We start from the raw sequence: 15,453 nt of genomic DNA on the forward strand, positions 1-15,453 counted from the left end.
TATCATTATATCATCCGACATTTTCAGGGACAGACGTATTCAGGTAATTGAGAAAATTTAAATATAAACCCTATGTTTTTAAAGAGTCTGAGCCACAGAACTTTAGAGCTTAAAAAATTAGAGAGATGGCCTAGTTCTGTGCCCCCTCATTCCACAGAGGGGGAGACTGAGGCCAGGAGTGGACGGCCCGGCAGCGTGTCTAGTGCCGTCCCCTCCTCTGCTTCATGAGGCAGGGACCGTCCCCCTCTCATAGATGGGGATGGGCTGCGTGACCTGCCCAAGGTCACGGAGCCTGGGATCAAACCCGGGTTTTATGACACCAGAGCTCATGTTGATTCCTCGTCTCTGTGACTCTGAGTGCAGTGATTCGCCAGGTCTTCGCCCAGACCCCTTGTGTTTTTACAGATAAGGTGCGAGTCGCTTCAGGGGACTGCGGCCTCCCGGCCTTTTGGGCTCGGACCCTGGTCATCACTGTCCCAGGGAAACAAGGGTTTCCAGCCTGAAAACAGCATAGTCACAGTGGCTGGCGAGGGAGCTGGGAGCCTGGGCGGATGGGTGGCCCGCAGTCCATGGCTCTGTCTGGGCTGCAGAGCGCCAGCCCACGGGGTGCTTCGCAAGCTCTTTCACTTAGCAGCCAACGTGGGAAGACGGGGAGAGTTCGCAAGAAAAATATCTGACTTTTCCCTTCTCTTAAATTAGAAAACAAAAACAATCAAAAACCCCAAGAGAGCCAGGCGCAGCAGGCCCTTGTTCCTATCGGGCAACGTCTGGCTGGATGTGGGAAGGACCATCCTCTTTGAAGAGACCGGTCCAGGCCAGCTCGCCAGGGCCCCCCAAGCTCCCTGCTCTGCCTGGAACGTCTCCCGCTGTACGCGTTTCCTTTGCTGTTCTGGCTCAGAGGAGGAGAATGAGATGAGGTCAGTGACATATGTGGAAGAGTGGACAGGGTGGCTGCCTATGTTGGGGAATGCTTCAAGGGTTCAAGGCTGAGCCCTGAAGCCCCCCCACCCCGCCGCCGACCCGAGCAGTGGTCCACTGGTAGTGGTCCCAACAGATAATCCCACAGCGCCCCACTAAGCTCCCCACACATCAAGATGGGGACCAGAGAGTGGCCTCTGCTCAGCAGCGGGAGGACCACGCCCAGACAGGAGGATCTGGGCAGCGCGGCCGGGCTGCTCCTACCTGAATCTCCTCTTGGTACATCTTTAGGCTCAGGTCGCTTTTGGTCCTCGATCTCCGTCCCAGAAACACCAAGGTATTTTGCTAGAGAAGAACAGAAAGGCTGCAGGGACCACAAGGTCCTGGCGCCCGGCCTCACCCCCTCTTCTGGCTTCTGCAACGGTGCCCCCCCAAAAGTGTCACCAAAACTTGAGGGGATGGACAGCGGGGGAGTGTTTGCACTAAGCCACAACCCGCTCCCTCCGTGGGACGAGGCCCTGTCGCTCCCCACCTCGTATCTCTCCATCTGGGAGAGGATCTTGAGCAACTGGGCGATGTCAGAGGCGGCTCCCCAGGCCTCCTGGTAGAGCTTCAGGACAGCAATCAGCTCATCTTTGGAGATTTCCTTCTCAAGGGTGATACCGCCGTCAACTGCAGGACGGGAGGGTGGCAGGGGGAAGGAGCCTGGGACTCAGAGCCCCCCGTCTGGCTTGGTTTAGCCATCCTCCCTGCGCCCTATGGGGGCCTTAATGTTCCCTCTCCCAGCAAAACTCTGGCTCAGCACGACCACCTCCCCCCACCATCTGGAACTCACGTCCCTCCCCATCCCCTCCCTTTGATGGGGCTGTCAGGAGCACTGGTCAGGTCACCAGCTTACAGGGGACAGAGGGTTTCAGGAGGGAGTCTCCGAGCAAAAAGAAAATGATCAGGTAGTCTGAGAGGACAGAGATTTGGAAACAAGTAGGAACAGGGATGTGGCAGTTCTGATGGAGAATCTGGCAAGAATGAAGGATCATTAGGCAGAAAGCGATGCACTCTGGGAAAAGGGAGACAAGGGGTCGCAAGCTGCAGAAGGCAGTAGTATTAGGCTCTGTGGTCAACGGTATTTACACCGTTTAAATCAAGAGCCAGAGGACAAACACGGGGTTTAGAAATGTGGAGACGACAACTAAAAGGGGGAACAGCTAAGGATGAACAGTCGGGGAGATGAGGAAGGCGGGACAGAGGGCTGCTGGGGTCACAATCAGCCTGTGATTTTTCTTGATCTGCGGGCTGTACTGTTCTGATTTTTTAAATGAGATCACGTGCATTTTTCTGTCATTTAGTATTTGAAAAATCAATGCAAATAAGAGATCAAGAATGCTAAGCCAGGACTTGGGTGGTGGCACAGTGGTTAAGAATCTGCCTGCCAATGCAGGGGACATGGGTTCGAGCCCCGGTCCGGGAAGATCCCACATGCCACGGAGCAACTAAGCCCGTGCGCCACAACTACCGAGCCTGCGCTCTAGAGCCCGCGAGCCACAACTCCTGAAGCCCATGTGCCTGGAGCCTGTGCTCCACAACAAGAGGAGCCACGGCAATGAGAAGCCCGCGCACCGCAAGGAAGAGTAGCCCCCGCTCGCCACAACTACAGAGAGCCCGCGCGCAACAACAAAGACCCAACGCGGCCAAAAATAAATAAAATTGAGGGGAAAAAGAAAGAAAGCTAAGCCAGATCAGTAAGCTGAATTGCCAAAAGACTGGACGGACAGACAGACAGACAGATAAGCGGCAAACGCCCCTGCTCCAGCCACTTGCACAGACCTTCTGAGTCCCGGTTCTTGCGGCTGTAGTTCATGCGGAAGACGAAGGCTTCGAGAATGAAGGCGACGATGATAGTCATCACCACCTGGCCAGGCATGGAGAGGACGAGCAGAAAGAGAGAGGAATGAGGGGAGCGTGAGCTGCTGCGGGGCCCCAGAGCCGACAGAGCCCGGTCAGACGTGTCCCCGGCCCCCTCCTCCCTGAGCTGCTGCCCGATAAGCAGGGGCAGCTGGAGGCTTGGAGGATGGAGGAGGGTGGAGGGCATTCTGTGTCCCTGGACCTACCATGGTCACGATGTAGAAGGTCATGAAGTAGAGGCGGCTCCAGTGGGAGGTCTGCGAGGTGACGCCTTCCTGGAGACAGAGGGAAGCAGGGAGTGAGCGAGCTCCTGGGGTGGGGCCGGGTCGCTGTCTACGCAGGCTTCTCCGTGGCCCCTGCTCTCTACAGACCCTTCCTGATCGGTTGTGGAAGACGAAGGAGGGGGACCTTGCTCCCTTGGGTCTAAAAATCCCTCTGAGCTCCTAAGGCCTGGACACTCCCCCCAGGACTGAAACGGCCAAACTTTGGAAGAGTTTAAGGAATGGAAAAAAACCACCAACCAGCCACACTTGCCACACTGTTTCTTGATTGAAAAGTCTCCCTCACAGTGGTGGGAGCAGGACAGAGACCCAGAGGCTGACTGGCCTCTCCTGGCTGCTGGGGGGTGTGTGGAAAGCAGGCACAAAGGCCACGTCCAGCAAGTGCGGACGGGGAGGCTCTTGGGATTCAGGCCATACCGTGGTGTCCCTGCAGAACCCTGCCCCTGCGGGGGACGGGGAGAGCAATGCGCCCCAGGCTGCGTGAGGGGAGACGGGAGCTGGCCTCAGAGAATGGTGGGAAGATGCCCCCAGAAGCTGACGGAGGTCCTTACCATGATGATGTACCAGTTGTTGACAACTGTGAGCTCAAACAAGGTCACTGCCAAAGGGAAGGGAGAAACAGAAAGCATCTTGATCAGACCTGCTTTTGCAAAGTGAGTGTCAAGCGGCCTCTCTCCACCTATCCTGGGTACCACGCACTTGTCTGCCGGGGTGGCCTGTGAGCTCCCGAGAGAGCAGCCACGGCGCTTCCTGAGCGTCCACCCCACAGGGGGTGCTGCCATCTTGGCCTTTTGGTCCCCAGAAGGGTGCCTCTTTGGCCTCAGCAGCTCGTGATGGACCGGGGTGGAGATACTGGGGAAAGAGTCCCCGGACCTTCCTTGGTGTAGATCTGGGATGTCGTGAGGGGATCCCTTCCTCTTGAGAAGCTGTGTCTGGCCTCCCGGCCTCTCCATGGAAGCCAGGAGCAGAGCTGTGTGGGCCGGGCCTGGCCTGGGTAATGCGGGACACTGTGGCTGGCTGGTGTGGCCAGGTCCCACCCTGCAACTGTGGAGCTGTGACAAGGGGGCTGGTTCCCTAGCATCGGGCTGCACCCATCTCCCAGCCAAGCATGAAGCTCTGCTGCTCCCCTGATGCTGAAAAGGTAACAGGAAACAAGCCCTGGGGTCTGGCCTGGACTGTACCCCAAGGCTGGGCAAACCACAGGCTCCACTGGGGCCAGAGAGGACTCGAGAAAGTATGGCAAACGGCTCGGGATGGGGAGGCCTCGGGCAGCTCTGCTCCGCCCCACCTGGGACCTGCGGTGACCAAGGCAGTACCCAGGGCACGGCCCGCCTGGGCTTTCCGCACTCACCAAAGCTGTTCAGGATGTTGTCAAAGTTGTTGAGATAGTAGTAGCCTTCCTCCACCACGGTCCTGTTGTCCACGGTGTGATTGAGCCAGCGGTAGGCGTCTGCCACTGTGCTCGTACTGGCCGGGGGAGACGGGGCGGGGGGACAGAGGGTTGAGTGGGAAGGTCACAAGATAACTGGTCACCTCAACGAAGTACAGAAAGTTTAAGCAAACCAAGGTCTGACTGAGGACCACCCCTCTTGGCCCAGCCTGGTTTCCTGCCGAGCCCCCAGCTCCCTTGCCTGTCTTCCTGTCTCAAGGGGAGTCCCCAGGGTGCTGGTGGGAACGCCCAGACTTGCCCCCCATTCCACCTTCACTTGGCATTTCTCTGCCGCCAGCCAGGCCTTCTTGCTCTCAGCTGCCAGAGCCCGGCGCTCTGGGAGGGGAGACAAAGGCAGTGCCTCCTCGAACACCACCCCCAGCCCCCTGCCCCCACCAGTCTGGGATCTGCCCTGGAGGCCGGGTGCCAACGGCAGCCCTCGAGAAGGGTCCTCCCCTCCTCGGGCTTTCCCCAGCACCTGGCTGGAGTGTTCTGTTCTGTTCTAATCGGTTGCCCCTGTTCTGAGAGCTTGTTTGCTACTTTCCTGCCAACCTCCTACGGCTGATCTGCTGTAATTCACGGGGATGTTTTGACAAGCCTGGTCCTCGGGCCCCCAGGGAGCTTGTTCCCAAGGCAGAGTCCTGAGCCTCTGGCCTGTGTCGGACACGCAGGGTGGGGTCTGGAGTTTGCCCTTTTAAGCAGCGGCCCTGAGGATTCTCATGTGCCCTAAGGTTTGTGACCCACTGCTACAGGCTCTGGTTCTCAGCTTAGCCTGACGCTCAAAACGGCTACCAGTGTCTCTGAGAACTTTCTTTATCAGTGCTTGAAACCATAAGGACCAATTTTAAGAGAACACTGGATGGAGAATGAATGGCAGAGCACACGGATCACGGGAGTGATCAAGGGAGGCTGTGTCCCCCGCTCTCTATCCCTGCCCCAGAGACCTTCCCGCATGTGTCTGCCCTCATCCTAGCAGGCCACCCCTAGCTGATGTGTCTGCCCAGGTCCCCAGTCACCCCCGGGGAGAAGCAGGAGGAAGCTGTGGGACTGCGGCCTCGGGCCCCAGGCTGCTCCCGGTCCTGGAGGAGCCGCCGGCGCCCAGCCCGAAGGGTAAGCTGATGGAGACCTGGCTGGAGAGTGGCTCCTAGACCCTGCCTGGGGGACAGGGAAACTTGCTCAGACATCCTCACCTCAGAGAGGACCCTCTGCTTCCAGGCCCCCTCCCTTAGCTGCTGCACTGAACTAATAAGCCCTGGAAGCAAAGCAAAGTGATTCTCAGGGCTTCAAAGGGTGCTGTGGCCTGGGGAGGTGGGCCCCTGAGGGATCAGAGGTCAGCGTTCCAGTCCTGGCTGGGCTCCTCCAGAAACGCAGGCTGCCTGGGGCTGGGGGCCCCGCTGCGTACTCACTTGCAGCAGTTAGGGTAGAGGATCCCACAGAAGAATTCCATGCCCACGATGGCGAAGGAGTAGTAGAAGGTGAGCAGGGTGAGGCCCAGGCTAGGGAGGAGGGTCAGAAGAGACAGCGTGATGGAGGGCCGGCGGGAGAGAGCAGCTCGCCCGGCGGCCCCGGCATCCTCAGACCCCTGAGCTGACTGATGGAGACGCATGCCCCTAGCCAGGTGCACCAGCTGGACAGTGCCTGCAGGGGAGGGGCCTCGGATCCAGGTCTGGGGTAGAAAACGGCTCGAATCAGGACTCTATTACCAGACGCCCCTCTACCAGCAATTCACCCCTTACCTGTGAAGGTAGACTCACAGGTGACCCTTACCTGTGAACATAGACACAGGCGGTAAGTGAGTTGACAGCTCCCTGCCCTCCCTACTAAATATTTCAGACAGGTCAGTGGAGAAACGTGGAACCAGGGAGACCTGTGGTGGTCAAGGTCTCGGTCTCCTTGAAGAGATCTGACCCTGTCAGGCCCTCGATTTTCGTCCTTTTGGGGACTCCCCCTCCCCCTCCCCCCGAGACCACCCAGCTGCCCACCCCGAGGGGGCACAAGCCTCAGGACGCCTGGCCCTGGGGGCCAAGAGGCAGGGCACTACCTGGCCATCCGGGGCAGCAGTTCAAACATGGTGTCCAGCACGTTGCGGTAACGCTTCTTCAGTTTAAACAACCTGAGTGAGGGAAGCGGGCCGGGTCACTTACGGCTGCTGGGCGTGGCCGCAGCCCCTCCGTCCACAGCACCAGGTGGGGCGCGGCAGGCCCGGGGCCCCTCCACCACCTGAGAGCCTACTTTCCCCAGAGCCGCCAGCCGGGCACTCAGCTCGGGCGACTCGCACCCTGGGCAGGGGCAGCGGGGGCGCCAGGACATCGCGGCTGGACGGGCCCTGCCCTGGAAGGAGGCAGGGCAAGACTCTCGTGAGCAGGCGCGGCGGCCACACAGCTCCCGGATGAAGCCCGGAGGCCAGGGGCGGGGCGGGGCCTTGCCCGGGACGCTGCGGCAACCCTGGGAGGGGAGAAGGCCGCGCCTGCAGAGGAGCCTGCAGTGCGGCAGCTCCTCCAGGTAAGGAAGGGGCGCCCTGTCCCTCACCTCCACCTCTCCTCCTGGGCAGGACGGGAGGGGGCGATGGACGTGAATAGGATCGCAGCTGGATATTCTAGAGGAAAACCAGCCTTCTGAGGACACACAGAGATCTCTAACTAGTAAGGGACACCGTCCACGGATCTCCACAAATTCGTGCTGGTTTCCTACGGTGGTCCCTGGGGGAAGCTGAGAGCAAGTGAGGGTTTTTCTTGACAAGGGGCTGTGCCAGACAGTCGCGGCTGGCTGCGGTAGGGGCTCGAAAGTCCCTCTGGACCCTCAGAGGCCGAGGCTCTCTGGTTGATGACTCTGAGCACGTGTGTTTCTGTGGCTGCAGCCGACGCCAGCACAGGCCAAGTTCACTGGAGCCTTGAGCCACGTTTCTCTTCCACAGTCAGAGGCAACTGGTCCCAGGATGTGAGGAGGTGGGCACACCTGCCCAGGTGGAGACAAGGCTCCCACCACCCCCCCTCCCCCCACCCACACTAGGTGCTCCTGCAGGGGCCGCGCCACCCCTGACACCAGGCCTGTGAGCCTTCTGGCTCCTGGTCACTCCCCAGACCAGTCTCAAGGCTCTCCCCACCCTCCCCTGCCCACCACTCCCAACCCCAGCCCTGCCCTGCCCTGTCACCTCAGCAGCTGGAGGGGACGCAGGACCACTATGAAATAAAAAGGCTCCATGTTGAAGGCCAGAGCCAGCAGTCCCAGGAAGGCGAACGCTGTGACGAAGAAGTCGAACCTGAGAGGGAGGAGGAGAAGCCATGGTCTGTTCGGCCCACCCCTAGCCTCCCTCACGACGGCCAGGGGCTCCTCGGCCCTGTGCCCAGCACTCCCTTCCAAGGAGCCCGCACGCCAACCACCTCAAAGGCAGCCACAGGCCCCGCAGTGGCCCACAGCCAGCCAGCTTCCTACCGCTATCGGGCCCCAGTCACAGCACACACCTCAGGGGTCAGACGTGCCTATGGACGTCCCTGGTGGCGCAGTGGTTAAGAATCCGCCTGCTGGGTCTGCCTGCAGATTCAGGGGACACGGGTTCGTGCCCCGGTCCAGGAAGATCCCACATGCCGCAGAGCGGCTGGGCCCGTGAGCCATGGCCGCTGAGCCTGCACATCCGGAGCCTGTGCTCCACAATGGGAGAGGCCACAACAGTGAGAGGCCTGCATACCGCAAAAAAAAAAAAACAACAAAAAAAGAATCCGCCTGCTGGGCTTCCCTGGTGGCGCAGTGGTTAAGAATCTGCCTGCTAATGCAGGGGACACAGGTTCGAGCCCTGGTCTGGGAAGATCCCACATGCCGCAGAGCAACTAGGCCTGTGAGCCACAACTGCTGAGCCTGTGCGTCTGGAGCCTGTGCTCTGCAACAAGAGAGGCCGCGAGAGTGAGAGGCCCACACACCACGATGAAGAGTGGCCCCCGCTTGCCACAACTAGAGAAAGCCCTCGCACAGAAACGAAGACCCAACACAGTAAAAATAAATAAATTAATAAACTCCTACCCCCAACATCTAAAAAAAAAAAAAGAATCCGCCTGCCAATGCAGGGGACACAGGTTCGAGTCCTGGTCTGAGAATATCCCACATGCCACGGAGCAACTAAGACTACGGAGCCCATGCTCTAGAGCCCGTGAGCCACAACTGAGCCCACAAGCCACAACTACTGAGCCCGTGCACCACAACTACTGAGCCTGCACTCTAGAGCTCACGAGCCACAACTACTGAGCCTACACTCCAGAGCCTGCAAGCCACAACTACTGAGCCTACACTCTAGAGCCCGCGAACCACAACTACTGAGCCTGCGTGCCTAGAGCCGGTGCTCTGCAACAAGAGAAGCCACCGCAATGAGAAGCCCATGCACCGCAATGAAGAGTAGCCCCAGCTCGCCGCAACTAGAGAAAGCCCGAGCACAGCAACAAAGACCCAACACAGCCAAATAATAAATAAATAAATAGATAGACAGATAGATAAATAAATAAGAATCCGCCTGCCAATGCAGGGGACATAGATTCGATCCCTGTTCTGGGAAGATCCCACATGCCGCGGAGCAACTAAGCCCATGCGCCACAACTACTGAGCCTGCGCTCTAGAGCCCGCGAGCCACAACTATTGAGCCTGCGCTCTAGAGCCCGTGAACCACAACTTCTGAGCCCGCGTGCCACAACTACTGAAGCCCGTGTGCCTAGAGCCTGTGCTCCACAAGAAGAGAAGCCACGGCAATGAGAAGCCCTCGCACAGCAATGAAGAGTAGCCCCTGCTCGCCGCAACTAGAGAAAGCCCGTGCACAGCAATGAAGACCCAACACAGCCAAAAATTAATTAAAAAAAGAAAATGCCTAGAAACCCCTCCTGAAGGTCCCGCACTGGTCTCATGGCAGACATGGGTTACACCAGCGACCCTGGTGAAGGCACTGAGGGGTGGGGCAGGACCACAGGGGAGTCCCACAGGGAAAGCAGGACAGAGAGACCCTCTCCTCCCAGATACACTAAGGCCCTGCAAACTGCATGCCCACACGCTACTGCTCTGCCCGACTCTTCTCTACTTATTAACTTGTTTTTACTCTCACGACCCAAGACCTTGTGAGTGCAGCCCGATTTCACGGGTGAGTTAACGTTCGTGGGCAGTGAGCCGCCTCTCGGGGTCTCTGGACAGGGAGAAGGGCCACCAGCTTGACGCTGACCAAGCATCAGGACCCGCAGCACCTCCTTCTCTGCGGGTGTCATGGTTTTCGTGGAGGAGAAAAGAGCTTAGCTGTCAGGGAGGGGTGTGGCGTTAAGTGACTCACAGAGAGCCAGCTGGCCTAAGGACCCCAAGAGGCCGTGTCCAGGAGAGGGGCTGGCGGGGGTGGTCTGAGAGAGTAAGATGAGGGCCTGACCCTGGGGAGGCCTGGAGCCACTGGCAGAACTCTGCCAGGAGACAGGGGCCTGACCTAGCCTCGGACCTTCCCTCTGAAACTGTGCAGTGGGTGTGGACGGAGAGGACCTGTGGCTTTCATTAGAGTCTCTGACGTGCGTGAGAAACATGCTCTCTACTCACAGATTCCATCCGGAGGACAAGTACTCAACGGGGCCGAGGCCGGCTACTTTCAGGAACAGCTCCACCCCGTAAACTGTAAGCAGGAAGACGCAGTTAGCAGCGGCCCTGCCACAGCCTCTGCCACCCCTGGCCTGGCTCGTTTCCTCCTCGAGACTCTCCCGAGGTCTGGTCACGTGCCCTCCAGACACCCACGTCACACCCGCACCCCTGAGAGAGTGTGGGCTCCAGGGCAGGGCCTGGCCCAGATGCTGGCCAACCGGGGCCGCCCGCTAACAAGAAGCACTCGCTCCCACTCCCTGGGAGTGGCCGCAGGCATTGTCTGTCCATCCAATAGGTATTTCCTAAGCCGTTCTCCCGTGCCAGGCGTTGCACTGGGTGCTGGGTGCCCAGCCCTGAACAACACAGAGCTTAGAGTCTAGACTCAGGGGAAAGAGAGCAAACTGATAATGTTAGACTGGGGGAAGGAGACTGGGGGAAAAGTGTGACATTTGAAAGAAATCAGGGGCCAAGCCGGATATGATCTTGGCCTGCTTGAGGGGCAGAAGGTAGGTTGGTGTCATTGGAACATAATGAAAGAAGGGGCTGAAGAGGGAGCTCTGGAGGGGGCATCAGATCACACAAGTGACACAGTTGGGAAGAGATTCCAGGTCTTTCTGACCCCAGAGTTTGTGCACTGAATCACTATGCTACTCTGAACTCCACAGAAAAAGCCAAAGGGCACTGATCAAGGCAGTAAAAGTCATGCTTTTTAAGAACAGTGAAAACAACTTAGGACACAGTGTTATTAGTTATGTCTAATGTTTAGACATAAAGGGAGAGGGGTGTCAGGCAGAGCGGTGAGGTGTGGTGAGGGGATGAGTGCGCCAGGGAGAGGAAGACACCTGTGCAGAGGCCCAGAGGTAGGAAAGGGCAGGGGCCCTGGGAAGCGGGATGTGTTCGGGGGGGCTGCAGGTGGGGCGCGGGTGGTGGTACTGGCAAGAGATGAAGCCTGAGAGGGAGGCTGAAGGGGCCCACACGGGAACTTGGTCTGGAGGCCAGTGGGCAATCACCAAAGAGTTTGAAACAGGGATGGGTAGAATCAGACTCGACTTCTGCTCCACCCTCATCATGCTCCCCCGCTTTAGAGAAGAGCCATGAGATCTTAACCCCAAAAGAAGTTCCAGCCAGTGGTTAGGACAAGCACTTGAGCAAAGCCATGTCAGAAACTTACTGGTCAGAAAGACGAGGTAACTCCAGGGCACATGCTTGGAGAAGAAGTTCCCACCTGTAAGAAGAGAGGCAGCAGTTCAAGAGGTGGGCCAGGTGTGCCCACAGGACAGGCCAGTCCCCTAGCCAGGCTCACCTTTCAGCATGAAGGTCTCCACAAGGATCCAGACCCCGTTGACTGCCACCACCAAGTCTGCAACAGACAGGCTCATAATAGAGAAAGCACAGGTGGGTGTGGAAATCTACAGGTCACAGCTGCAGCCCCTGGTTAGTTTCCAGGCAGCTCAGAGATATGCAGAGAGCAGGGCTTGTAACAGATAACTTCCTGCTTAATGCTTTTACCATGAGCTAAATCAGCCAGTAGTTTCTCTTAGAAAATAGCTACAGATTTCTAAAAATCACCCTCTATGTCACTACAGGGATACCAGTTAAGATGTTTCAGTAAAACCTACAGATTATTCCAAGTTGGCGTAAAAGATGGACCATATACAAACGGTTTGAGTATTGAAAACATTTGTTTTCCCCTAGAGATATCTGGTTTTTAAATGACTGCAGAAACTAGTTAGCAAAATTGCATATGTGTTTGGCCTTTCACCTAGCAACCCTACTTTTAGGGATCCATCCCAATGAGACATTAGCAAAAACACAAATGACGTATACCGAAAGCTATTCACTGAGGAACTATTAGTGATAGCAAGGAAACTAGAAACAACCTAAACGATCAATAGGAGACTGGATGAATAAACTATGACACGTTCATGAAATGGCGTACTCTCAGCTATAAAAAGGAATGAAGAACATCTCTGTATATTAATATGGTGTGGTCTCTAGGATGTATTGCTAACTGAAAAAAAAGCAAGGTTGAAAAAAGTGTGTAAGTTATGCTAGTTTATTTAAGGCAGGGAAATATGCATATATGCATCTACTTATAGTTTTTTAAAAAATGGAAGGATAAACTACAATAAAAGTTACCCACTGGGGGAGGTGACAGGATGGAAACAATTCTTCCTTGAGTATACTTTCTTTTGTAGCTCTGACGTGGAATCATATACATATTTTACATAATTATAAGGCAAAATTCAATGTAAAAAGTGACCTCTAAAAATATTTTTTCAAATGAAATAAAGAAATGTAGATGGTGACATACCCACATGGAGAAAAACTACTCCAGATGAATTTAAAACACAGTCATCTGAATCCCTGGAGTGGTGTTTCTAGCAATTATATATTAGGGTTGTGTTGGTATTGTTTTTTGGAGACTATTATGTGTGGACTGTGGGATAAAGCAAGTGAGGGACTGTGTCAGTGTTGTTGGGAACTAGGATTTTAAGCCTGGGAATTTAGACGTGAAAGAATGATGAGGGCTTCCCTGGTGGTGCGGTGGTTAAGAATCCACCTGCCAGTGCAGGGGACACAGGTTCGATCCCTGGCCCGGGAAGATCCCACATGCCATGGAGCAACTAAGCCCGTGCGCCACAACTACTGAGCCTGCGCTCTAGAGCCCGTGAGCCACAACCGTGTGCCTGGAGCCCGTGCTCTGCAACGAGAAGCCACGACAATGAGAAGCCCGCGCACCGCAACGAAGAGTAGCCCCTGCTCGCCACAACTAGAGGAAGCCCGTGCACAACAGCGAAGACCCAACACAGCCAAAAATAACAACAACTAAATTTTAAAAAAAGAAAAAGAAAAAAAAGAATGATGAAGTTAGGTAAAACCCCTATAGTCCACAATTTGAATTAAGAATATCAGGATAAACTCACAAGACAGTTTATCTTTTAAAAATCCAAAATCCTACCTCTGTCCATGGAAAGGCCTGGAAACAATAACCAACTCCAAGCAATGAGCACCTCTAGCATCTCAGATTGTGGTCTCTAAACACCATTTCCCATTAAATGGAACCAGCACTCCTTAGAAAGAGTGAATTCAATCAAGCCTCTAGATTAGTAGAAATGTCTGCATCTGTGCTGTCCAATTGGTCATCATTAGCCACACATGGTTACTGAGTGCTTGAACTGCGGCTATTGTGACGGGAACTGGATTTTTAAGTTTTAGTTGGTCTAAATTTACATAGCCATATACGGCTGGTGGCTGCCACACTGAACAACACAGCTCTAGCTATGACTACCAAATTACAGTAAATAAGCAACAGAGGAACATGCAAAATCAAGAAGGAAGGACAAACAATCCTGTTCCTTCAACTAAATATTGCAAGAGGAAGAAAACGGATTGGGGGAGAAACCTACAGATTAAAACAGACTGAAGTGACATATCAACAAACCACAATCTGTGGTTCTGGAATCTGCTTCCAAAAACACCAGGTCTAGAGAAGGGGTGATGAGCTGGACTGAGGGGATCGGACAGACAAGAAAGACAGGCAATGAGATGATAACTGTTGACGCTGGGTGATAGGTACGTGGACGCTCTTTACAATCCTTCCACTTTTATACATGCTTGGAATTTTCTGTAATAAACGGCCAACATCATAACTGCAGGATTTATCCTTGTATCCCCACCTTCCGGAGCAGTTAAGACTCAGGAGGAAAGGGACCTAGAGCTGTGATATTTCACACTTACACATGAAATACTGGAAGGCCTTGGACTTCACAAGGATATTAATTCCTATTTGAAGAGAAGACATGTTAACAGTGAAATTTTCATGTACAAGTACACGTTCCCCTACCACAGACATCATGCGTGTAAGCAACCGGGGTGTTTATGCCCAGGGGTGAAAAAGGAAGGGCCTGCTCTCAGAAGGACACCCACGCTTGTGCCCGGACCCCTGGGCAAGACTGCACTGGCAACATTCCCTCTGGGAAGAGGCTGAGCAACCTGGAGCCGGGACAGAGCAGAACAATGCTTTGCTGGCCGCTGCTGAAACTGTAAGTCTGCTCCTGGCCTAGAACCGGCACTGTTTATTTATCCCCTTGAGTAACTATCATCCCAATGGAGTGGAAAACTCGCTGAAGAATATGGAACAATAATAACAGCTTCTCAAAGTCCTAGCTGTGGGAGAAATAACAAAATAAGACATACCATTTTAACTCTTGTTCATATGGCCCAGACCCCTGTGAGCTAACCACACCCCATGTGGAACTTCAAAACTGGCATTAAATTCAGGGAAAACTATTAGGTAAATAATATGGGGCCCTCCGATTTTAAAATCTTCAATTTTATACAATGCAAGCATTATGTGAGGGATCAGATACACCAGCTATATATCCTGACACTGGAGGAAGGTCAAAATCCATCATTAGGTAAAAAGGCAGGTTTCAGAACAGAATACATAATGTAATCCCCACTACTGTTTTTAAAATGCACAGAAAAATAACCAGAAGGAAACACATCACAAAATTAACTGTGGTTATCTCTGCCTGGGAGACTTTCATTTTTTTCTAATTATTTGACTTCGTATCAATTTTCTTCAATAAATAAATATTCCACAAATTATTTTTCGTTTGGTTTTTATGTTACTGATTTCCTTCCTAATCCAACACTATTTCCCTGCTGGGGTAATCACACTGTCTCTTTTACACACACACACACACACACCCCCCTCTGGACATGTTCTTTAAATGCTTATCTGTGGTCACTGGAAACCTCCATTCGTCCCCAGCTGCCATATTCAGGTCAACCTTACCTTTGAAGATGAGGAATGCTGTCCTGGGAAGCTCATCAAACCAGTGCTCTCTATTTCTCTTTGCCTGGCCAAGGAACAGGGCCATAGGAGAGAGGGCGTTAGGACCAGCGACCAGAGCCCAGCCCTGGGGGCATGGATGCAGCTTCCCTTTCCTGCGCTCCTGGCTAACTTGGGAAACCATGAAAACACTCAGGGATCTAAAGAACAACAAAGCCAGCCAACGTTTGCTGAACTCTTCAATGTGCCATGCACTGCCGTTGTTTTTATAGAATCCTGAAAATAATGCAGTAGGTAGGGACTCTCATGACCCCACTTTCCAGGTGAGACAAGCCTTGGAAGGGTTCCGTAACTTGCCTGATGTCACATGCTGACTAATGGGGTCTGAGATTCAGTGCTTTTAACCAGGACATCGCATTGCAGATGGACAGGCAGATGCAGGGCCAGGGGCCACCTGTTATCCCTCCAGTGCACAATGCCCAGCTGAGAGCTGAGATGTCCCAGCAGGGAGAGAGCTGGACAGCCGGGCGCCTCCT

At 54.5% G+C, this 15,453-nt stretch overlaps 1 protein-coding gene across 3 annotated transcripts in view; it reads right to left on the bottom strand.

The window, feature by feature from the left end:
• Nucleotides 1-15,453, bottom strand: part of TPCN1 (two pore segment channel 1) — a 63,974-nt gene that overhangs the window by 3,142 nt on the left and 45,379 nt on the right. For all 3 annotated transcript variants that reach the window (XM_060121804.1, XM_060121802.1, XM_060121801.1), the window contains 14 exons: nucleotides 14,921-14,984; nucleotides 13,858-13,902; nucleotides 11,420-11,476; nucleotides 11,288-11,341; nucleotides 10,078-10,150; nucleotides 7,682-7,789; nucleotides 6,572-6,643; nucleotides 5,937-6,026; nucleotides 4,453-4,568; nucleotides 3,653-3,699; nucleotides 3,027-3,095; nucleotides 2,743-2,827; nucleotides 1,451-1,590; nucleotides 1,183-1,263 (listed from right to left, as the gene is read on the bottom strand). In XM_060121804.1, the coding sequence (XP_059977787.1) occupies nucleotides 1,183-1,263; nucleotides 1,451-1,590; nucleotides 2,743-2,827; nucleotides 3,027-3,095; nucleotides 3,653-3,699; nucleotides 4,453-4,568; nucleotides 5,937-6,026; nucleotides 6,572-6,643; nucleotides 7,682-7,789; nucleotides 10,078-10,150; nucleotides 11,288-11,341; nucleotides 11,420-11,476; nucleotides 13,858-13,902; nucleotides 14,921-14,984 (1,101 nt within the window). The remainder of the gene's footprint in view (nucleotides 1-1,182; nucleotides 1,264-1,450; nucleotides 1,591-2,742; nucleotides 2,828-3,026; nucleotides 3,096-3,652; nucleotides 3,700-4,452; nucleotides 4,569-5,936; nucleotides 6,027-6,571; nucleotides 6,644-7,681; nucleotides 7,790-10,077; nucleotides 10,151-11,287; nucleotides 11,342-11,419; nucleotides 11,477-13,857; nucleotides 13,903-14,920; nucleotides 14,985-15,453) is intronic.

The sequence above is a fragment of the Lagenorhynchus albirostris genome, chromosome 14 (genome assembly GCF_949774975.1).
Source record: "Lagenorhynchus albirostris chromosome 14, mLagAlb1.1, whole genome shotgun sequence".
In the NCBI taxonomy this organism is placed as follows: domain Eukaryota; kingdom Metazoa; phylum Chordata; class Mammalia; order Artiodactyla; family Delphinidae; genus Lagenorhynchus; species Lagenorhynchus albirostris.